The 25,414-nt window shown below is 46.3% G+C and overlaps 1 protein-coding gene across 4 annotated transcripts in view; it reads left to right on the plus strand.

The window, feature by feature from the left end:
- The window catches only part of SYCP1 (synaptonemal complex protein 1), a 345,552-nt gene that overhangs the window by 92,081 nt on the left and 228,057 nt on the right, over window positions 1–25,414 (plus strand). For all 4 annotated transcript variants that reach the window (XM_029573719.1, XM_029573718.1, XM_029573720.1 and 1 more), the window contains exon 12: window positions 13,863–13,957. In XM_029573719.1, the coding sequence (XP_029429579.1) occupies window positions 13,863–13,957 (95 nt within the window). The remainder of the gene's footprint in view (window positions 1–13,862; window positions 13,958–25,414) is intronic.

Below are 25,414 nucleotides of genomic sequence, written 5' to 3' on the forward strand. Positions count from 1 at the left end.
GTCACAGCTACAGTTGGTCATTGGTGGCAGGATCGCTTCCTTTTTACATGGCTGTATCCCCATAATATCAGATCGTTGGGTTCTCAGCTTCATGTGGAATGGATACAGATTGAATTTTTGGAAAAGTACAGACGTTGGTCCAGCAATGAGCGATTCAGGTAGTACCTCAGTGTCAACAAGATCAGGGATTCTATTCCCAATACTTCCTTATTCCCAAAAAGAGCGCGGAGGGTTGCGGCACATCTTGGATCTCTGAGCCCTCAACAAATTCATTCTCCAAGAGAAATTCAAGATGACTTCTCAAGTCCATTCTGCCTTTTCTGCAACCCAATGACGATGTGTTCCTTACATCTCAAGGATGCCTATTCCCATACTCCGATGCACCCATCTTCCTGGCAATATCTTTGTTTTCAAGTAAACACCCAGCACTACCAGTACAGGGTCCTTCCATTTGGCCTGTTGACAGCACCCAGAATGTTCACGAAATGTTTAGCAGTAGGTGTGGCCCACCTTCGCAAAAAGGGGGATAAAAGTTTTTCCCTACTTGGATGATTGGCTGCTAGTGGCTTTGAATCTCAAATTGCACCTTTCCCATCAAACTTAGACCATATCCTGCTGGAAAATCTGGGCTTCATAATCAATTATGAAAAGTCAAATCTCAACCCCTTCAATTCATAGAAGCAGTTATAAACACCAAAATTTGCAAAGCCTTTCTACCGGCAGACAGAATTCAAACCTTTCGCGGTCTAGCCTCCATGTTGCGAAACCAGTTGAATCCCACACCTCATCAAATTCTCATGATGTGGGGGCATGTGGTGGCAGTAATGTTTGTGGTCCCCCACACTCATCTACACATGCGTCGGCTGCAATGGGGTCTCAAGTCCCAGTGGTCTCAGCACATTCACCTGATGTCGTCCAAGGGGCCATGACTCAACCGATGATGTCGGATTGATGGCTATCGCCCATGACCCTAGAGTTGGGAGCACCTTTCTGGAAACCGGCACATCAGATTGTTATGACGATGGACGCATCCATGAAGGGCTGGGGGCACAAATGTTGCACTTCAAAACGCAAGGGCTTTGGTCCCCTAGCGAAAGAACTCTCCAAATCAACCTTTTGGAGCTGCAAGCTGTAAGGAATGCCATCCATACCTTCTCCCATCTACTAAAAGGGAAGAGAGTAATGGTCTATACAGATAATCAGGTCTGGTTCCAAGATGCTTTGCAGGGAATCAGTCCTGATTCTAGAGTGGGCACTGGCACCTCTATTTAGTTACAAGCGACCTACCTGCCAGGGATCAAGAACACATAAGCCAACAGGCTCAGCAGAATCTTTCATCCCCACGAGTGGGAGCTCCACCAGGACATGGCACAACCTCTGTTCAAGAGGTGGGGAATACCCTGCATAGACCTTTTTGCAAATGAGTCCAACACGAAGCTGCTGAAGTTCTGCTCTCTTTACCCCAGCGAGCGGAGAGTCGCTCAGGATGCATTCCTGCTTCCATGAATGGGAAGCCTGTTTTATGCATACCCTCCAATTCCACTAAAGCTGACCCACTTCGTATATGCAGATGACATTCAAATACTAATCCCAATACAAAAATCTGTGGAAGAAACCTACAAAAAAATAGCCACTTATCTATCAAAATAAAACAACTACTAACCAACATGAAACTAATCCTAAACTTCGATAAGACTGAAATAATCATACTGGATAGAAAGAACAACGCTCCCCAGCTACCACCACTCAAACTAATGAAACATAAAGTGGCAATCTCTCCGGTTAATCATGCCCGCAACCTTGGAGTCATAATTGACAAGGAACTTTCCTTCAAGAACCACATCACAACTAAAATCAAAGATGGATATCACAAACTCCTAACACTACGTCAATTAAAACCTTTCCTCTCCCCCAACGACTTCAGATCAGTCCTTCAACTACTCATTTTCTCCAATCTGGACTACTGCAACTCCCTACTATTCAACTTACCCTTTAACACCATCCGACCACTCCAAATCCTGCAAAACGCAACTGCAAGAATACTCACTGGATCGAAAAAACATGATCACATTACTCTTACACTTATATCACTTCACTGGCTCCCAATAAAATTTAGGATTGAATACAAAATACTATCCATACTACACAAACAAATATACGAAAAACAAACAAACTGGCTAAGCTCATCCATAAAACTGCATTCTCCAAACAGAAACCTCAGATCAGCAAATAAAGGACTACTAAAGATTCCACCTGCTCGCTCTAAACAACACACCTCAACTCAAAAGAGAGCAATTTCACTAGGAAGCCCTATACTCTGGAACACCCTCCCAACCGAACTCCGAACACAAGAAAACTTAAAAACTTTCAAAAAAGATCTAAAAACCTGGATGTTTACCAAAGCCTACCAACTCACCCAATGACTCTAAAACACCACTCCCCTCCTATTGACACTAAGCAAAATTGTGGAACCAATGTAAAAATAACATAATAATGAACCGAAACATGTATAGTCTAACCTACAAACTAACGAGCCGATACAGTACAGTGCGCTCCGATGGAGCGCACTGTTAACCCGCATTTGGATGTGCGTTTTCGATGCGCTAGCTTTACCTCTTATTCAGTAAGGGGTAATAGCGCGCCAAAAATGCGTGTCCAACCCCCCCAAAACTAATAGTGTCCGCAACATGCAAATGCATGTTTATGGCCCTATTAGTCATTCCCGCGCGATTCAGAAAGTAAAATGTGCAGCCAAGCCGCACATTTTACTTTCAGAAAGTAGCGCCTACCCAAATGTAGGCGTTAATTTCTCTTGGCACTGGGAAAGTGCACAGAAAAGCAGTCAAAACTGCTTTTCCCTGTACGTACCAGGATCAGTCCAGGACACCTGGGTTGTGACTCCGCACCAGTAGATGGAGACAGATTAAAACTTGTGGGCGGAGCCATATATAAGCCCCTGTGCCAGTCACAGCCCCTCAGTCTTACTCTGTCTCCAGTAGATGGTGCAGGTCCAGTCACAGCCCTGCCTGACCTGATTCTGGTTGTTTTTTCAGGTTTGATTTTTTAGTTAGTTTTTGGTTAGTGATTGTTTTTTTAACTAAATTGGGTTTTCTTTTAATTCTTTCCCGGTTGCCCTGCCTCCCAGGGGAGTTGAGAGGTCCTGAGGGGACTACCCTCCCCCGGTTGAGGCCGCTGCCAGGGTTGAGGACCCGGCTGAACTAGTGGCAGCGTCAGGGGTGACACCAGGGAGCCTGGTTCACTCACCCCTGCAGGAATAAGGGCTTTTCAGAACCAGGGACAGCGATTTTTTTATAAAAAAAAAAAAAAAAAAAGTTTTACTTTTGTTTTTGCGGCTCTCTGTTGCCTGGCGTCGCCGCTCCATTTTATTCGGTGGGGGGGCGTCGTTGACAGGGGGGAGGTCGCCGAATTGCGCCGTTTGCTTCTTTTCAATTTTTTCCTGCCTGAGGTAATTTTTTCGCCGCGGCCCCGTTTTTTTCTTCCCGCGTTTCTCGCCGGCATGCCGCGTGCTGCACAGTGCAGGGCCTGCGGCTCGGCGCGCGCGCGTCTCTCTAGGGACAGCCTTTGTTCGGCCTGCGTCCCAGGTGATGAGGGACCCTCGGTAGCGCCGCGGGGGGCTCGTTCCCGGGTAGCGCGTTCGCCGTCGCGCGGTGGTAGCTCCGCTAACAGGCCTCAGGAACTTTTCCCAGTTAGTGCGGGAGTGGCGGCCATTTTGGCCACCGGCCGGGAAATTCCACAGGAAAAGGTGGGGGCTTCTTCCTTTCCTCCCGCGCTTTCCCCGCAGCGTGTCACGGCGGGGGAGGTTCCCTCGGAGGGGCTTAGGTCCCGGGGGGCTTCCGAAAGTGATTCTTCGGATTCTGGGGATTTTTCTGAGGATTTTGCGCTGTTACTGCGCAAAGTCCTCAGATACAAGCGCAGCAGGCGCAGCCGGGGAATTGGCTCGCGTGCGACCGACCACGGGTCCCCTCTACGGAAAAAGAAAGCCAGAAAGGGCGCAGAGATCGCCCACGGTGCGTCCCGGGGGAAGCGGCCTCCCAGGGGGGTGCCGCAAGAATCGGATACCGAGGATTCTCCTGGGGATGATACTGAGTCCTCCGAGGAGCCCCTGACGGGGGCCGGGAACGCAGCAGTGGATGGTACTGCACAGCCTATTGCAGAGAAACCTGCACAGGCTGCAGAAGGGGACGACCCCAAGGTGGTGCGGCTATTCCGCAGAGAGGAATTGGCACCTCTCATCCCGGCCATTCTCCAAGAATTGGGAATTGAAGCTCCTCCGGTGGTGGTCCGCCAGGAGGCAAATATGGATCCTGTTCTGCTTGGCCTCACAGGACCGGCGGTCGCCTTCCCTTTTCATTTCTCGTCCACGGATATCCTATTCAAGGAATGGGATACTCCGGAGCTGGGTTTGAAAGTCAGCAAGACCATGGATAAACTTTATCCTTTACCGGAGGAGGCGCTGGATCTCCTCAGACTTCCAAAGGTGGATTCGGCGGTGTCCGCTGTCACGAAGAGGTCTACCATCCCGGTCACGGGAGCTACGGCCCTCCGGGATATTCAAGACCGGAAGATGGAGGTACATCTCAAAAAGATTTTTGATGTTTCCGCCTTGGGAGTGCGAGCCGCCATTTGCACAAACTTCGCTATGCGAGCTAGTCTGCGCTGGGCCCAGGTTCTGCAGGCTAATGCAGGTCTCTCTCCGGAAGAGTCTTCCCAAGCAGATAGACTGGAAGCGGCTATTGCATATGGGGCTGATGCGCTCCATGATCTTCTACGCACTTCAGCTAGGTCCATGGTTTCGGCTGTGTCGGCACGCCGTCTCCTTTGGCTACGCAACTGGGCAGCGGATGGTTTGTCCAAGGCTCACCTCGGGGCGTTACCCTTCAAAGGGAAGTTGCTCTTCGGAAAGGAGTTAGATGACTTGATGGTTTCCCTGGGTGAGAACCGAGCGTTTAGGCTGCCAGAGGATAGGACCCGGTCGCGCTCTTCGTTTTCCGGCAGAGCTCATTTCCGGGGTCCCCGGAAGTCTAGACCGCAGAGATCCACCGGACCCTCGTATAGGCCGGCCTCTTCTCGAAACACTCACTGGCAGCAGTCCTTTCGGGGCAAACGCTTTGGCAGGCAAGGAGGGGCCCCGTCGGGTGCGGGTTCCAAGCCTTCGCAATGAAGTTCGGCCGGCCCATCCCTTGTCGCGTCCTCAGCACGCTGTTCCAAACGTGGGGGCGCGTCTATCCTTATTTCTCAAGGAATGGGCCAACATGACGTCGGATCAGTGGGTCCTCGACGTGATAAGACACGGCTACGAGTTAGATTTTGCTCGCATCCCAGCGGACAAGTTCCTGGTCTCGCCTTGCAAGAATCCCAAGAAGAAGGCGGCGGTGCTAGACACCATCCGAAGACTAGAAACCTTGGGGGCCATCTCTCCAGTTCCGTCCGATCAGTACGGCAAAGGCCGGTACTCCATTTACTTCATAGTTCCCAAGAAAGACGGCACTTTCCGACCCATACTGGATCTGAAAGGAGTCAACAGATGCCTTCGGGTCCCTCACTTCAAGATGGAAACCATTCGTTCGGTGATCGCGTCAGTGCGGCCAGGCGAATTCCTTGCGTCACTAGATCTCACAGAAGCATACCTTCATGTGGGCATCCAACCAGCATTCCAGCGGTTCCTGCGGTTTTGCATTCTGGGAAGACACTTCCAGTTCCGGGCTCTTCCGTTCGGCCTGGCGACAGCGCCTCGGACGTTCACGAAAGTGATGGTGGTAGTGGCGGCGCACTTACGTCGGGAAGGCCTCCTGGTTCACCCTTACCTCGACGATTGGCTGATTCGGGCGAAGTCAGAGAGCCTGTGTCGGCAAGCGGTAGCCAGAGTGCTACAATTCTTGCAGTCTCTGGGCTGGGTGGTCAACTACAACAAGAGTCATCTGGAACCCACTCAGTCCTTGGAGTACCTTGGAGCCGTTTTCGACACAAAACAGGGCAGAGTGATTCTCTCTCAGGATCGGATATGCAAACTACAGTCTCAGGTGCAACGTCTTTTGTCTCTGCACCGTCCGCGAGTCTGCGATTACCTGACAGTTCTCGGATCTATGGCCTCCACGCTGGCGTTAGTCCCTTGGGCATTCGCTCACCTACGGCCACTGCAGTCTTCATTATTGTCCCGCTGGAAACCGATTTCAGAGGAATATTATCTTCCACTGCCTCTCGAGAGTCAAGTGCGCTCCAGCCTGGGCTGGTGGCTGGATCCCAATCATCTCTCCTGTGGAGTATCTCTTCTTCTTCCCAACTGGACAATGGTGACCACGGATGCCAGTCTTTCCGGTTGGGGTGCAGTTTGCCAAGGGAAATCGGTTCAGGGTCTGTGGTCAGAAGATCAGACCCAGTGGTCTATCAACCGCCTAGAGTTCAGGGCGGTCCGTCTGGCATTGCAAGCTTTTCTACCCCTTGTAAGAGGAAAGGCGATCCGAGTATTGTCGGACAACGCTACCACCGTGGCTTACATCAATCGCCAGGGCGGAACGAAAAGCCCTCAAGTAGCGGAGGAAGCGCGTTCCTTGATGGCCTGGGCAGAGCGGCATCTCGGCGATCTTGCTGCGTCTCACATAGCAGGAGTCGACAATGTCCAGGCGGACTTCCTCAGCCGACACCACCTGGATCCCGGAGAGTGGGAGCTAGCGGAAGAAGCGTTTCTTCTCATTTGCAGGACTTGGGGAACACCCCACATGGACCTGATGGCCACGTGGAACAACTCAAAGGCTCCGAGATTTTTCAGTCGACGCCGAGAAAGAGGAGCAGAAGGGGTCGATGCGTTAGCTCTTCCCTGGCCGGCGGAGGTGCTACTGTATGTGTTCCCACCATGGCCCATGATCGGCAAGATACTGCGGCGCATAGAATTGCACCCGTCCGACGTGATCATGGTGGCGCCGGAGTGGCCGCGCCGTCCGTGGTTTGCGGATCTGGTCCAGTTGTCGGTGACAGCACCCCTTCGTCTACAGGGGTTTCCGGGGCTCCTTCGTCAGGGCCCCGTCTGTTTGGAGGATGCGGATCACTTCTGTCTCGCGGCATGGCTTTTGAGAGGTATCGGTTGAAGCAAAAAGGTTACTCGGACGCGGTAGTTGCCACGCTGCTGAGATCCAGGAAGCAGTCTACGTCTCTGGCTTATGTTCGAGTCTGGGTAGTCTTTGAGGAATGGTGCGTGGAGCGGGGTCTTCATCCCACTTCAGCTGCTATTCCCGATATTTTGGCTTTTCTCCAGGCTGGGCTGGCCAAGGGCTTAGCGTGCAGTTCCCTACGGGTCCAAGTTGCGGCGCTTGGTTGTTTGCGAGGTAAGATTCGGGGTGTCTCCCTGGCTCTCCACCCGGATATCTCTCGTTTCCTTCGGGGGGCGAAACACCTCCGTCCTCCTTTGCGGCTCCCTTGTCCTTCTTGGAACCTCAACTGGGTGCTCTCGTCCTTATGCTCAACTCCTTTTGAGCCTCTGAAGCGTTCTACGATCAAAGATCTCACGTTAAAGACTGTATTCCTGGTAGCCATTGCGTCGGCTCGCCGGGTTTCTGAGTTGCAAGCTCTATCCTGCAGAGAGCCTTTCTTGCGCTTTTCCGATTCAGGGGTTTCCTTGCGGACCGTTCCCTCTTTCCTGCCTAAGGTCGTATCACCTTTTCATTTGAATCAATCGGTTGAACTTCCCGCTTTCGCGGTGGGGGAATCTTCCGACCCGAAGTTAAGGGATTTGAGAAAACTAGATGTGCGGAGGTCTCTTCTTCGCTATCTAGAGGTCACAAATTCTTTTCGATTAACGGATCATCTGTTTGTGTTGACGTCGGGTCCGAAGAAAGGTTCTGCGGCGTCCCGCACGACGATCGCCCGTTGGCTCAAGGAGGCCATTGGTTCCGCGTACATTATGCGCGGTAAAACACCGCCAGTGGGTCTTCGAGCTCATTCAACGAGATCTCATGCTGCGTCTTGGGCGGAATCTTCTCAGGTGTCGCCTCAAGAGATTTGCAGGGCGGCTACCTGGAAATCGTTGCATACCTTCATTAAACATTACCGTTTGGATGTTCAAGCTACTGATGCTGGGGGATTTGGAGAGAGGGTACTCCGAGCGGGACTCTCTGCTTCCCACCCTCGATAACTTAGCTCTGGTACATCCCAGGTGTCCTGGACTGATCCTGGTACGTACAGGGAAAGGAAAATTAGTTTCTTACCTGATAATTTTCGTTCCTGTAGTACCAAGGATCAGTCCAGGATCCCGCCCGCAGTGTTGCGCTATAGTAACGGAGAGTCCGCTCATTGTTGTTTTATAATACGCTGACCCCTTGTTTTGCTCTCCCGGTTGGAGAGTCTGTTTTTTCCTGTAGGGGTGTTGGAATTATTTTCGTTTACTTAGTAAGTTTCTATGGTTAGCTATGTTGGCTTTTGAATTTTCTACTTTGACATTACGTATGACTGAGGGGCTGTGACTGGCACAGGGGCTTATATATGGCTCCGCCCACAAGTTTTAATCTGTCTCCATCTACTGGTGCGGAGTCACAACCCAGGTGTCCTGGACTGATCCTTGGTACTACAGGAACGAAAATTATCAGGTAAGAAACTAATTTTCCTTTCTGTGCACCCTCCGACTTAATATCATGGCAATATTAAGTCGGAGGTCCCGAAATTTAAAAAAAGTTAAAAAAAAAAAAAATTTGGCCCGCGGCTCGCAGTTTGAAAACCGGACATTCAATTTTGCTGGCGTCCAGTTTCTGAACCCGTGGCTGTCAGCAGGTTTGAGAACTGATGCTCGCAAAATTGATCGTTGGCTGTCAAACCCGCTGACAGCCGCCGCTCCTGTCAAAAAAGAGGTGCTAGGGACGCGCTAGTGTCCCTAGCGCCTCTTTTTACTGCAGGCCCTAATTTAAATAAATTAATTTACTGAATCGCGCACACAGGAGAGTGGCCTGTGCGCGTGCCGGGAGAGCGGGCGCTTGCGATTTTTACTGTATCGGCCTGTAAGTTTATAAAACGATAATATCTATATAAAATGATAATATCTATGTTAACAACCATATGAACGAACCTTTTGAAAACTCTGTTAAGCATCGAAACCTTGTAAACCATTGTGATGGCAAAACCGAACAACGGTATATAAAACTCGATAAATAAAATAAATAAATAATAGGTCGAGTGATTCAAAAATGTATCATGGAAGAGTCAGATCTCATCCTCATAGCACTGGTGTGGCCCAGACAACTGTGGTATGCTTACCTCGTGCATCTCTCCCTACAGCCACCAATCCCTCTACAGGGCAGAGCAGGCCTCCTGACGCAAGAGAATGGTACACTCATTCATCCCATGCAGGACTTGTTGCACTTGATGGCGTAGGGATTGAGAGGGAGACGCTGATTCATCACCCTCTTCCGACAGAAATTCAGGACATTCTCATCTTCTCCAGGAAACTGTCTACAAGGAAGAGTTATGCGAATAAATGGTACAGGTACTGGCATTGGTGCGTGTTGGTATTGATTGACCTCTTCGGTTCTTTACCAGAACAGTTGCTAGAGTACCTGCATTTGCTATACTCGTTTGGCCTAGCGGTATCATTCATCAGCGTACACCTCAGCACCATAGCGGTGTACCATCCTTCCATTCGAGGGAGTTCATATCCACACATCCTTTAGTGTCTTGTTACATGAGAGGCACTTTGAAACTCTGTCTGCCAATCTCAAGCCCGGTGATTCCTTGGGTATAAACCTAGTGTTGGAATCATTCATTCTTCTGCCCTTTGAGTCAATGCTAACCACTTCTATGAAATCTATCATGTGGAAGGTATTGTTCTTGGTAGCAATAACCTCAGCGAGGCAAGTCAGTGAACTTCAAGCGCTGGTACACTATCCTCCTTATTTCCAGTTCTATCATGACAAGGTCACCTTGCGAACCCATCCATCATTCCTCCTGAAGGTGCTCTCATCATTTCATCTGAACCAGACTATAACTTTACCAACCTTCTTTCCCAAACCACATGCCTGCAGACGGGAAACTCTGCTACACACGCTAGATTGCAAAAGAGCCCTAGCATACTATAAGCAAAGAAATCATTCTTCAAACAGACATTTGCAACTCTTTGTCTCCTTCAACCCTAATGCTCCAGGTTTACCGGTAACCAAAAGAACATTAGCCAACTGGCTGACCCAGTGTATACATTTCTGCTACTCTTCTCGACTGGAACTCCTCGACTCCAAAGTCAAAGCGCATCAGCTAAGGGCAGTGGCAACCTCTGTCGCCCAACTTTATAATGTGCTGGTTCAAGACATATGTAAAGCAGCAACTTGGTCCTTGCTGCACACCTTCATGTCTCATTACTGTCTCCAACAGCAATCCCAATTGGACGTGGCTATGGGGCAGGAAATACTGGATCACACCACTCCAGTCTACCAATCACAGGGATCCCCTGCACACTAAGTGATGACTGGATAACCATAAAGGGACTGTCACCCAGTGCCATACCACATAGTGTGCTTCATCTTCCTTAGCTTGGGACTCCCAGGCTGCATGGCTAATTCAGCCTGCTTATTGATGGAGAAAATAGCAAGTTTGCTTACTGTAAACGGTGTTTTCCGTAGATAACAGTATGAATTAGCCATGCATTCCCACCCTTCTCCCTGGACAGTCTCCATTCTTTCCTGCTTGCTCTTATTCTTTCTTGTTGTACTCTGCTTCTCTGTGCTTTCTCATCAACTGAGGTGATGCAGGCAATTGTGCGGGAACTGTTGCGCAGGCGCAAAGAGCACAGCTCTGTATATCCGGAGAGAAGTTCTCGCTTAACTGGATAAGTTAGACTTGCTATTGATTAGATCTAAAATTAACCGGATAAGTTTATCCAAGTAATTTAAAGTTATCTGGATATATCTGAGTGTGGCTGCATTGCTGAATATCCTGGACAAGTTAGCTGGATATGTTTATTCAGTTAACTTGTTGAGCTGGCTGTCTTTTGAATATCTACCTCCTAGTGTTTGTTGATTAACTGGTCTTTTTCCACTCAGTTCTGTCTTTCTTGCCTAAAATTGTTTCAGCTTTTAATCTAAATCAGAGGAAAAATGTGTTAAATATAGGTCCCATGCACTGCTTCCATTCCATTGTATGCAAATATGTCATGCATATTCATTGGTGGATAGCCTGAATACTAGGACCATTTGTAGCACTTCCCAGGATACTGAGGGAGCTCAGAGATGTGCTGGCGGGTCCGCTGTGTGACCTGTTCAATAGATCCCTAGAAACGGAAGTGGTACCGAGCGATTGGAGAAGAGCGGTGGTGGTTCCGCTTCACAAGAGTGGAAACAGAGAAGAGGCTGGTAACTGCAGACCGGTTAGCCTCACCTTGGTGGTGGGAAAAGTAATGGAGTCGCTGTTGAAAGAAAGAATAGTGAACTATCTACAGTTGGAAGAATTGCTGGACCAGAGGCAGCATGGATTCACCAGGGGAAGATCCTATCAGACAAATCTGACTGGGTAACCAAGGAGTTGGATCAAGGAAGAGCGCTCGATGTCATCTACTTGGATTTCAGCAAAGCTTTTGATACAGTTCCGCACAGGAGACTGGTGAATAAAATGAGAAGCTTAGGACTAAGTGCCAAGGTGGTGGCCTGGATTGCAAACTGGTTGACGGACAGAAGACAATGTGTGATGGTAAATGGAACTTATTCTGAAGAGAGAGCAGTGTTGAGTGGAGTGCCGCAAGGATCAGTGATGGGACCGGTCCTGTTCAATATCTTTGTGAGCGACATTGCGGACGGGATAGAAGGTAAGGTTTGTCTTTTTGCGGATGACACTAAGATCTGTAACAGAGTGGACACACCAGAAGGAGTGGAGAGAATGAGATGGGATTTAAGGAAGCTGGAAGAGTGGTCGAAGATATGGCAGCTGAGATTCAATGCCAAGAAGTGCAAAGTCATGCATATGGGGTGTGGAAATCCGAAAGAACTGTATTCGATGGAGGGAGAATGGCTGATATACACGGAGCAGGAGAGAGACCTCTGGGGTGATAGTGTCTAATAATCTGAAGTCGGCGAAACAATGTGACAAGGCGATAGCTAAAGCCAGAAGAATGCTGGGCTGCATAGAGAGAGGAATGTCGAGTAAGAAAAGGGAAGTGATTATCCCCTTGTACAGGTCCTTGGTGAGGCCTCACCTGGAGTACTGTGTTCAGTTCTGGAGACCATATCTCCGAAGAGACAGGATGGAGGCGGTCCAGAGAAGGGCGACTAAAAAGGTGGATGGTCTTCATCGAATAACTTATGAGGAGAGATTGAAAAATCTAAATATGTACACCCTGGAGGAAAGGAGGAGCAGGGGTGATATAATACAGACTTTCAGATACTTGAAAGGTTTTAATGATCCAAAGACAACGACAAACCTTTTCCATTGCAAAAAAATCAGCAGAACCAGGGGTCACGATTTAAAACTCCAGGGAGGAAAACTCAGAACAAATGTCAGGAAGTATTTCTTCACAGAGAGGGTGGTGGATGCCTGGAATGCCCTTCCGGAGGAAGTGGTGAAGACCAAAACTGTGAAGGATTTCAAAGGGGCGTGGGATAAATACTGTGGATCCATAAAGTCTAGAGGATGTGAATGAAGAGAAGAGGCATGGGGGTGGCTTGCGGGAATGATGGCTACTACCTGGAGATTAATATCCTTATTCAATAAACATACACACGGTTAATGTCCTTATTCAATAAACATACACACGGTTAATGCGACTCCAATATTGCTCTATGCTTCAACGGCAAGAGGAAATGTGGAAAAAAGGATTTGCATCCACAAAAAATAAGCCTGATACTTCACTTTCAATGCATATCCAGAATAGCTCTCTGCTTCAACGGCAAGAGGAATGAAGAAAAGATGATTTATATTCAGACAACTATCAGCAAGGACTGAATTACGTAGTCTGGGTAAAACAAATAATCATGGGTGTAGCTTGCTTGTTACAGCAGTTACTACCCCGAATCAAGCTTGATACTTCACTTGGAATACATATCCAGTGCAGCTCACTGCTTCAACGGCAGGGGGGATGAAGAAAAGAGGAATTATATTCAGACAACAACCAACAAGGACTGAATTGCACAGGCTGGGTAAATAAGCATGGGAGTAGCTTGCTTATTACGGCGGTTACTACCCCAAACCAATTAGCTAGATACTACACTTAGATGCAGCTCCAGCACTGCTATCTACATCGAGGGCAGGGGTGGAAGGGAAATAGAACCAAAAAGTTACTTAAAAGGGACAAGAGCAACAGATAAGTATGAAAAATAAGCGTGAAAGCTTCCTGGGCAGACTGGATGGACCGTTGGTCTTCTTCTGCCGACATTTCTATGTTTCTATGTAAGCAATGGAGTTGCCTTCCTCTGCCTCATACCATAATCTGAAATCTAAAGAAGAAAATTATTTCCTATAAGCATCATATCACCTTTTTTTTTAATAAACTTTTCAACTTAAATAGGACATATTATTTACAGGGCAATGATTTGTTCTATTCATTTTATGGTAATAAAACAATGAGGTGGAGGGACATGGGAAATGTAACCTGTCTGGCTTATAGAGTTTTTATAGTTATTTTGAGACAGAGCAAAAGACGCATCATTACCGCCACCTAGAGGTCTGTTACTTCCCAACTAGCAGCACCTGGCCTACCAGCCCTGTTTTCAGGGTTAATAAAAAGGAAATTGACAAGGAACATTTTTATTAAAGTAAATCTTTAAATTTAATATGAACATATATTTCTTTTTTTACTGGTTTATGTCTGAGCCTAAAAGTTGTATATTAATTGTAAATATATATAATTACATATCAACTTTTTGTAATAAACTATTGTTTAGAGCAGCAAAATAAAATGTTAGGAGAAACTGATGAAAAGGTAGAAGAATTAATGGTGCAGTTTCAAGAAGCTAAAGATTCTTTAGAGAAATCTGAGGTAAGATGAATAATTTAATTAAATTTTATATATGCTGATCATAATAATTTAAATTTAGTTTGCCTCTTTTTCCCCTGAATAATTGGCAAACTTAGAAATTCTCTGTGTTTATTATAACCTTGTTTTTCAAACAGGGTGTAGCAAATAAGCAATCCATATTACATGCTAATTACATATGAAATTTGTTTGCAATAACCAGTTATCTCTCTCTCAGACAATTTTTATAAAGATCTAACCAGCTAACTATGGCCTTAGCCAGCTAGATCTCTGGGGGCGAAAAATTGTACCTTGCCTAGCAGCAGAAAGGTGTTTCCGTATTTCATAATGTACATAGTTTTAGTGTAGTAACATTGAAAAAGAGGTGTTCTCAGAGGCATGTTTAGCTTGGAAGAGTAAACTATGCAAACAAGCGAATTTTCAAATGCATGTGCATAATTTGTCGTGTTCGTCACCCACAGTTATAGTAGGTGCAAGTTACATTGGTACTTTTGTACTTAAACTAAGTATAAACCGATTTTCAAAGGTAGTTTCTCTGTGGACTAGCAGGAGCAGCTACACAACTAGATGATGTCAACTAATAGTGCCGTCACGAGAAATTTGCTCTCTTCTAGCTCCGAAAGAACCAGAAATCTTTCAGAGCATGTGCAGGAGTTCCTGGGCTACTTCTGCTGTGCAAGCTTTTTTCTTTACCCGCTTGGAGCGTCCAGACATGTAATTTTTTTGCTTTCTTCTCAAGGTTGTTGCTCTGATTTTTCATGTCTGTTTTTCTTTAATTTCATTAGTTTTTTTTGTCTGCTTGTATTTCTTTTGCATTTAATGAACCAAAAAAGCTCAACTCAATTTTCCATTTCATAACCTCTCTCCCTCACTATGGGCCTTATTTACCAAGGCTATCGCAGGCTTGCGCTGTTAGCGCAAGCCTGCGATAGCCTGCAAAGGTAGCACACGCCTGCGCTACCTAAATCGGGGCGGAGTCGGCCCCGGAAGAGGAGGAGTCGGGGCATTACCGGGGACGACTCCACGAAGACGCCACGGACGGCGAAAAGGTAGGTGCCTTTCCGCGTCCTATTTCGCGCCCAATAGCTACACCTTCTATGGTGGCGCTATTGGGTGCGAAACCGGCAGCGATCGCACCACGGCGGTGCGATCGCTGCCGGCTAGCGCAGGACCACCCCCCCGGGGTCGACCCCCCCGCCCCCCATTAGCGCGATTTTCTAAAGTATCACAGGCCTGCGATACTTTAGAAAATGAGGCCCTATGTCAGATAAGTCCCCAAGTTTGGGGAAGGTTCCATTCAAGTTTTGTGTGGAATATAAACACAAAATAGGCATCCATGATCTGCATAACCAATATCTCTTGTGTTTGGGCTCATCTTATGACTCTTCATTCTGTGGACCTTGCATTGAGATGTCCCCTCAGGCCATTAAATATAGATGTATGAAACTCAAATATGAATTTTCTTCCCCTTCAGACAGGGAAGGTTCCTCATCTAAGAGACCAGACTTGAGTAAGGCAGAGTCTTGAAGGAACAGAGAGTAGAGTTCTTTCACAAGTTCAGTGGCAAGACATTAATTATAGTTCTAAGGCGCAATCTTTAAAAACTGTAAAGAAAAAAGGCTCATATAGAATACAATCAATCCCTGTATTACATATACTATAATATACAACAAACTATAAGGGATATATTTTTTATAAAAAAGTTTAATTTTTTATTAACATTGCAAATCATTAAATAATTTTTCCAAAATAAAACAAACACTCAAGATTGAACTTATAACACTAATAAACTACAGCTGAAGATTTTCCCCACTAAAAACATATTCAACTGTGTAACATTCATATTATCTCTACTTTTTCCTATAGAACTCTCCAGCAACACCAGTAAATCATTTTTATCTTTGCTTCTACAACATGTTGCGTTCAGTGGTCCGTAGGCTGCGCCAGTGAACCTCTGCACTCGCCTCCCACGGCCGGGCTGGCCCTGCTCCTCTTCAACACAGCGAATGCTGCCAATCAACCACCAGCAGGATGCCGCCAGCGGGACACTGCCGCCAACGCGCTCCACATCTCCCCTAGGCATGCATGCACACCACTTCCTGATATTTAAAGGGACCAAGGCAGGAAAGTCCCCATGGTTCCTAGAGATGACATCATCAGCACAGCCCTATATAAGAGTAGATCCCCGGAAGCAACTCGCCTCAACAACAGGTCCATCTACTTCCTAGTACTACATGTTGCTTCCAACTGTTTCTTTGTCCAGCTTGTCTTCAGTTTGTCTTCTGTCTTCGTCCCTGTCTGCTCCATCCATGTAGTCCGCATGTTGTTCTCATCTGCCTGCCCTGCCTATCCGTCCCTCTTCTCCTGGACTCTGGATACAACTGACCGCTGCCTGCCTCTGATCATTGCTTGGACCTCTGACTGCTGCCTGACCCAGCTTACTACAAACCTTCTCTCTGCCATCAGCAGAGACCCCACCCAAGTCCTGCTGGCCCCAGCACCCAGAGAGGAAAGTTGGCTGGTATAGGTGAAGGTCCTGACTGCTCTCTGCTTCGCCTGGGACCGCCTTCAGACAGTGGAAATCTGCAGGGCTCCTCCCTGCAGTTAGAGCTAATCCTGTCTTGGACCAAAGGTCCACAGATATAACAGGTTGCTGAGGCCATGGACTCAGTGAATTTGACTTTGCTTCAGGCCATCCCTGGCATTGCCTGCAGGCCGCATCTCGGAGCTTCTGGCTGCCACGATGGACTGGCTGTCCACTTGCCTGGACACACTGACCACTCAGGCAGTGCCACCTCCACCTGTACCAGCACCGTTGCCTCCTGTCGCAGGCAGTTGGCCAGTTCCTCAACTGCCAGCTCCTTCCTTGGTATGCCAGGGATCCCAAGTGGTGTAGGGGATTCATGAACCAGTGCAGAATGCACTTTCAATTACAGGCTCCGTTATTCCCCAAAGATCAGGCCAAAATCACGTATATCCTCTCCCTGCTTGATAAAACAGCACTGGCCTGGGCATCTCATTCTGGGAGCGAAGGGACCCACACTTGCTCAACATGCAACAGTTCATGGAGCAGTTCTGCACTGGCTTCAAAGAGCCAGGTTGTGTAGCAGCGATGGCCTCTGATCTGCTCCACCTCTGCCAAGACTCCCAATCTCAGTCACTGGCATTCGAGATGAACTGGCACGAGGATAGTTTAGTCATCATAATCTTGGAAGCTTCTTGGGGAAAATTAAAGATAATCCCACTGCCTGGGATCTTCTCACCTCGCTAGAGGCCTTCATTGCCCGAATCGGCAAAATAGTTCATTAGTTGCAGCAAAGGTATTGAGAGACCCGTCCGGCACGAAGGAATGACTCATAGGCACCCCGATTCCATCATCTGCTCTCACCCCTGGCTGCCACACCCTCGACCTCTCTGCTTCCAGAAGAGCAAATGCAGTAGGACAGAAGAGAGACTCTGTTGCAGACAGCAGGGCCTCTATCTGTACTGCCATCTTTTTGCCCACTGTCCACAGAGGGTCATTCGAGGAGATTACCCTAGGCCTAGAACAGGGGTTTATCCGTCCTTCCTCTTCTTTGGCAGGGGCCGAGTTTTTCTTCGTTGCAATGACAGATCACTTAGGCCATGCATAGACTACCGCGGCCTGAACGCCATTGCTAAGAAGGACAGTTATCCATTACCTCTAATAACAGAGCTCTTTGACTGCCATCAGGGTGCCAAGATATTCACAAAGTTGGATATCGGGTGCATACAACCTCATCCGCATTATGCCTGGTGATGAATAGAAAACGGCATTCAATATTCGCGATGAACATTACGAGTATGTGGTCATGCCTTCTGGGCTTTGCAATGCCCTCATGATTTTCCAGAAAATGGTCAACGAGATCTTTCATGATCTTCTGTACACCTGTGTGGTTGTATACTTGGTTGACATATTAATCTTCTCAAATCCTGAGCTCCCACTGAAGAAACATTTGCATCATCTTGCAACACCTGCGAGAAAATAATCTCTACACCAAACTGCCAGAACTGGCACATCTCTTTGTCCAAAGATAGAGCGGAGTAGAAGGCACACACATTTAGATATTTAGCAACAGAGTAATGTGTGGCAAATAATTGTACTGGGCAATAACAGTTTCACAGACAAAACGATTTTTTATTCTGTTTGTGCACACAACAATTGTGCACAGGTGTTCAATGCCACAATAGATCAATGTTTATAATGGGAAGACCCCCAGGTATTGAACACCTGTGCACAATTGTTGTGTGCACAAACAGAATAAAAAATCATTTTGGCTGTTAAACTGTTATTGCCCAGTACAATTATTTGCCAAACATTACTCTGTTGCTACATCTCTTTGTCCTCCATGTTGTTTCACCTGCATGGACTATCAAAGTATATACTCTCAGATAGAGGAGTGCAGTTCACCGCACGATACTGGCGTTCTCTCTGCAAAAAGTTTGGCATCATGCTCGGACTATACAATGGCCTACCACCTGCAAGGCAACGGGCAAGTAGAGCAAACCAATTGTACCCTCAAAAACTTCATTCGTAGATATATTAACGAACGCCAGGACAACTGGACTACTCTTCTACCTTGGGCTGAATTTTCCCATAATAAACACGTTAACACAGCCATGGGCTCCTCATCCTTCCAGTTGGTTTACAGGAAACAGCCTCTACACCTCTGCAATTATCTGTGACTGTTCTGTCACCGGTGGTTCAACTCTCCATGCAGGAATTGCATGAACTATGGGACCGGACCAATCAGCTGATTGAGAAAGCCACCGCCTGAGCCAAGAGAACGGCAGAAATCCATGGAAGGCCAGCTCTCCAGTTCAAGATAGGAGAGAGAGTCTGGCTCAGGTCTACAACTTCCATCAATGCTCTTGGCACCAAGCTTTCTTGGGTCATTTTTTGTACTGCAGCAAGTGGGCCCTGACACATATCAGCTAAGGCTACCACCCACGTAAAAAATCCACATTTTTGACATTTCAATGCTTAAGCCAGTGGTGCTTTCATTTATTTATTTATTTGTATTTATTTACTGACATTTGTTTAGTAACATCACATCGGTTCACAATCAACAATACTTCGCAACAGAGCTAAAAATAAACATAACATTTAGCGCCCGTGCTTTACAAATGATATTTTAACTTTAGGGAATAAGGAAAGGAACAGAACAGAAGGTTAGAGCATATTAGAAAATAACTAAGAGAAAAGTTAGGAGAATAATTCAATTAAAATAGATAAACATAATAGATAAAATAGCTAAATAATTTAAGATTAACTTGAAAGCACAATGGGAGATATGGTTAAATATAATTCGGGGACAACATATGTACACTCTATTAAAAGGGGATAAGGGGTATTATTGAACAGTATAGGTAGGTAAATTTATTCACATATCACTTATCATATGTCATATATCACATCTAAATAAGGTAGAGCGAGACGTGTCAGACAAAGAGAAATAAACGAAAGAGATTGAATAGGGTACAGAAATAACATCAGCTGGCCCTCCCTAGAGCCAGCTGAACCCCAGGAACTTGTTGCTGATGGAGATGATGTATACGAAGTACAAGAAGTCCTATATTCCCCTCTGGAGGGGAAAAAAGATTGTGTACCTAATTTCTTGGAAAAGTTATGATCCAGAAGAAAATTCATGGGAGCTATCCTCCAACATATTGGACACTAATCTCTTGAAGGACTTTCATCAGCGGTATCCTAGGAAACCCAGAGCCTCAGGGAGAGAGCTTAAAAAAGGGGGGGGGGGGAGGGTGTTCTATTGCGTTTGGCAGTTCGTGGACTGCTCCTGTGAACCATTTCACTTACCTCTCTTGGTTGGGCCAGCCCTGCTCCTCTACTCATTGAACACTGCTGCTCATCTTGGTTGGACACTGCTGGGAGTGCGCACCATGCCTCCCCCTAGGCATGCGCACCGCTTCCTATTTAAAGGGACCATGGCAAGAAAGTCCCTGAGGGCCCTGGAGATATCATCAGCATAGCCCTATATAAGGGCAGCTTCCCGGAAGCAACTCACCTAGCAACAGGTCCAACTACTTTCTAGTTATGCTTTCCTGTCTTCAGCCAGTTTGTCTTCAGTCCTCCTTCCCTGTCTTCTCCATCAGTGTTACCTGCTTGTTCTTGTCCTCACCTGCCTGCCCTGCCTATCTGTCCCTCTTCTCCTCCCTTCATACCTGGTTTGACCTCGGCCTGGACCTCAGATACAGCTGATCGTTGCCTGCTTTTGACCATTCCCTGGACCCTGAATACGCTTGATTTCCGCCTGCTTATGACCCAGCTTACTACAGACCTTCTGCCATTAGCAGAGACTTCACCTAAGTCTTGCGGGCTCTGGCACCCAAAGTCTCACCCGAGAGGAATGTGAGCTGGTATAGGTGAAGGTCCTGATTGGTTTCTGCTTCACCTGGATCCATCTTCTGATGGCGGGAACCAGCAAGGATCCTTCCTGTAGTTAGAGCCAATCCTGCCTCGGCCCAAGGGTTCACAGAGACCACACAACAGTATCATAAAAATACACAATTTTCACATTGAAGCATCACAGATTTTTGGTGCCATTTTCCAAAAATAGCATCTCATTAAAGATATGACAAAAAAAAAAATCGGCGCCATTGTTGTCGTCATGGAAATCTTCAATGCAGAATTCACCATACTGGGTGGTATGGACGCCATCCTCTTTGGCACAGAAATCTTCGAACCAAAACTCATCAGCGCAATGCGAATCTATCGGTGCAGAAGACATCACATTTGGTAGCAATTCTTTTGATGCAGAAGAATCCAGATGTATTAAAGCTAATTGTGTATCGTTTCAAACAGAATTCCTCTTCCACTTTTGAGTCAGACAGATTATCTGTGAGAATTCTTCCATCACTGATTTAGTCTTTTTCAGAGGCGTTTCTTCATAGAATGATTTTTTTTATGTAAGTATACGTTAATGCCTTCTACTTCAAAGGATGATATCTCTACAATTCCTATTCTTGAGAAGATCACTAGGGTGCTACGAGGTCAGACTCCCATTGTGCTTTTTCAGAAGCCAGGTGAAGCCTCACTGTGTTCAGTTCTGGAGACCGTGTCTCAAAATTGATAGAGACAAGATGGAAGCAGTCTAGAGAAAGGTGACTAAAATGGTGTGAGGGATGTACACAAAGGCTTGTGAGATGAGACTGAAGGACTTAGATATGTATATCCTGGAGGAAAGCAGGGACAGGGGAGATATGATATAAACTTTTAAATACCTGAAGGGCATTAATGATGCACAGGAACCAAGCCTTTTCCAGTGGAAAGAAGGCTGTAGAACAAGGAGAAATGAGGCTCCAAAGAGGTAGACTCAGGAAGAACATCAGGAAATATTTCTTCACCGAAAGGATGCATGGAATGCCCTTCTGAAAGGTAGTGAAGACAAGAATAATCATGGAATTCCAAAGGGTGTGGGATAAGCATAGAGGATCACTTATGGCTAAAGGATGAAAATGAAGAAAAGTGTTCTCAGAGCACTTTTCATGGAGCAGCAGTTACTATCCTAAAAAAAAAAAAGGCTGCTGGGCAGACTCCATGGACCATTGCATCTTTTTCTGCTGTCATTTACTATGTTTTTATGTTATTATGAATGATTGATTTCTTAGGTTCCTATGGTTTGAAAGTTTATTAGAGGATTGTATCATCTAAGACTACTTAGAACTCCACCGTCTTGGTGGGATCTTAATTTGTTTTTTCTCAACTAATGAAGCCATTGTTTGAACCTTTAACTACTAAGGAACTTTACATGGCTTACTTGTATAGTTTTGTTCCTTGTATTAGTAATAGTTTGCAATGTAAGTGATTTTCAAGCATTAGTGATCTATCCTCCATATATCTAAATTTTCCCAGATAAAATCCTTTTGTGAATGCATCCAAAATTCTTATCATAGGTGGCTTCTCAATTTCATTTACACCAATCTATTGTCCTTCCAACATTTTTTCCAAAACTTCATTCATCCAAGAGAATATTTTGGATTGTAGAAGAGTGTTGTTCTATCTGGACAGAACAAAGAGTTGGAGAAAGTCTTCCCAGTTATTTCTTGTGTTTGATGAAAGTAGACAAGGGTTTCCAGTTAAAAGCAAACCCTCTCTTTGTGGTTTCTTCATTACATTTCATTTTGATATTTGAATGGAGGAATTCCTCTGTCACAATCAGTTAAAGCACATAAGATCAAAACTAAAGCGACTTTTATAGCTTAGATGCGACATGCTTCAGTTCTGTACATTTGTAAAGATGCCTCATAGTCTTTGAGACATATATTCACAAAGCATTATCGCTTAGAACAGAAATAGCCACTTTGGACAGTTCTTCAGAATTTATTCAAATAGTAGCTTCAACTTCTCTTTTTTTTTCTGATGGGTTGCATTCATACCCAGTTTATTTTTAATTTCAGTTCAGAACAAATCAGCCACACAATCCCACCCATTTCTCAGAAGTTGAAACGCCGCTTCTTAATAACTAAATAAAGCTTGTGCAGTTGGAGCAATGCAGGAACTCCTGCACATGCTCTGAAATACTTCTGGTTCTTTTGGTGCTAGAAGAGAGCACATTTCTCACAATGGTGCTGTCAGATGATGTCAGCCACTCCTGTGGCTGATTTGTTCTGCTGTCTCCAGAGAACATCTGTTAAAGATAAGCAACTTTGCTTTCTCTTTGAAAACTGGCTTATAACAATACCCACATACTTTGCCACTAGATGGCTTTTGTAAATTGCTATGCAATCGAAAAACCCTCCTTAAAGCAATTGAGATGTACTATTTAGCCAATCATAAATAGGGGTAGTCCTTTTTCTAGACTTAAAGATGGACTTCAATTAAGGATTTCAAAGATAAGTTTGTTTTTCACTTGCATAAAAATATATACAAAAAAAGTGTTCTCTCTAAAGGGTTGTACCATAGCCTATGATTAAACATAAGACAAAGAAGGCATTGTCTCGTCAGTAGTCCATCTTATGATTGGCTAAGTAGTACATCTCAGTTGCTTTAAGGAGGGTTTTTTGATTGAGGGACAAGGTAAAACCATGCAATCTTGACACATTTCTCTATTGTTGCCTTGATCATTTTAGTGTAAATTGCTTCCATAAAGGTCTAAAACAATTGTCATTTTATATTTTATTAATCATTTATATACTATTAAGGTTGGGGACAGGGAAATATTTTATTTTTTGAAATTTGATGTTCCGCTATTTTACCTTGGATGGTCTCAAAGTGTATTCTGCTTCAAAGTGCCTGAAGAGAATATAAATCAAATACATGCAATAAATGAAATAATTTTCAAAATTTAGAGAACTGTTCTCAGAGCACTTTTCATGATAGATATGAAATATTCCCTATACGTATCTAGATCAGTCCAGACTCCTGGGTTATGCCTCCCTGCCAGCAGATGGAGACAGAAAAAGTTTTATTGACACTGCTACTTAACCACATGTGCCACCTGCAGTTCCTCAGTATTTCTCTGTCTCTAGCAGATGGTAGATGGTACAAAATCTGCAGTTTTGGAGCCTTCCTCCTAGGGTTTTTTGTGAATCCTAGTTGGTTCTTCCCTGTCTGGTTGAGGCGGATGGTGACCCTTGTGTGTGTTTGGTCTGTGTGCCCGTGGGGTGTAAATCTGGTGGTCCAGATCCTTCCCCTTCACAAGGCTGCTGAGGTGGCTGCAGGCTTGGGATATTCTTTTATTGTGAGGCACTCCTTTTCCTCTTTGAATCCTCTGTTTAAGCTTTCGGAAGTTGAATAAAGTTAAAAAAAAAAAAGAGCTTAAGATAGTAGCACAGCTCTGCTGTGCGGGCAGCTTCCTTCTCATTGCTTTGGCAGCTGATATGTTTATTTTTGTTTGTGAGGCTGTTTTAGTGCTGAGGTAGGTTTTTTTTTTTCACTGTTTGTGCCCTTAGACAACTTTTTGACCGATTGCGATGGGCCGCGGGTGTTGTGTCTGTCGGTTCCCGACGCCCTCTCTCCACCCTCCTTATCTCTTTGGCGCCTCCCTCTTCGTCCGCGGGAAGATTGGCTGCCGTGGCATCCTTTTGCCGAGGTCCTCCAGCATCCCCGGACCGGCTAGACGCTGCAACCCGCCATGTTTCCTGGAGGCCTAGGGGCACGCGCGCAGCGCGGCCCCGACTGAAGTACCGGCGATGGCGCGAACCTCGGGGGCGTCCCCCGAAGATGACGTCACCCGCGACGGATATATAAGGTCTTAGAATTTGCTAACACATCGAGTTAGCAAGGAATGACTACAGACTCACTTCGACTTTTCAAGCTACTCTGCCTCCTCGGGTTAGCAAGGGTTTTGCTACCTAAGCTACTCTGCCTCCTCGGACTTACTAGCAGTACCCGCTCCTTGGGGACCTCGCTCTCTCTTTTGTTTTTCAGGTGACAATCTGGAACCGGTACTCGCTCCTCGAGGGCCCTCATTCCCAGACTTGCTCGATACTCTCTTCTGCCTGGAAGTCATCACTGCCAACTACATCAGTGAGTTACCATCGCTCTCTCAGAGCTTTCCCTGGAACCAGGTACTCGCTCCTTGAGGGCCTATACATTCCAACTCCTGGGTTTTTATGAGACATTGTGTGAGTGTTACCATCTGGTTCAGTACATGAACTCTGGATACCCTGCCTACTCACTATATTTCAGTTTCTCTACAGCTCAGCCTCCAGGGATCGCTGTTCCAATATCTGAGGGATTACAGGCCAGCCGGGCATTCCAACTCACTACTGCCACCTCTGGTGGGTCAGTATACTGTCTAATAAAAGAACTAGTGTGTGTCTGTCTCCATACTAGTGTGTGTCTGTCTCCATACATTTTGTTACAATGTAAACCGGCATGATGTACCCACTAATGCCGGTATAGAAAAATTTATAAATAAATACTCTGAGCCTGACCGGTGGTCCCTCTCGGGATCTTCCCCTGGGGGTGTGGTCATCTACCACCTGCCCAAGGATCCACCTACAACTCTCCTAAATAACAACAGATTGCTAATCCCAAGCACACTGTTAACTCCGAACTGAACAGCAGGTCAGCATGCCGTGCGTGCAGCTCGGCGTTTTTGCATCTCAACCAGCTCAGGTTGTGCACCAGATGCTCGGAGGGTGGGAAGGGCTCATCTGATGGCCCGGCAGGCACGAAAAAGCATCGGACGTCCATCGCTCCCACCTCTGCACCATTCTGGGGTTCAGGCCAGGGTGCTGATCCCTTTCCACTCCCTGCACTGTCGGTGGGGGAGGGGGATATTCCCCCATGCTTGTCTCTGACCTGTTCTGTCTCTGGGCACGGTCAGGGGGACTCGGAAGATGAACAGAGTCCCATGCTGCCGGTCCCTAGCTCTTAGCCTACATGGGCTGGGATGGCAAATCCTTTTTCAGCGGACTTTATTTTACTACTGCATGAGGCTTATATTGCCAAGGAGCAGGCAGTTTGTGCTGGTA

This window comes from Rhinatrema bivittatum, chromosome 12, assembly GCF_901001135.1.
Source record: "Rhinatrema bivittatum chromosome 12, aRhiBiv1.1, whole genome shotgun sequence".
Classification (NCBI taxonomy): domain Eukaryota; kingdom Metazoa; phylum Chordata; class Amphibia; order Gymnophiona; family Rhinatrematidae; genus Rhinatrema; species Rhinatrema bivittatum.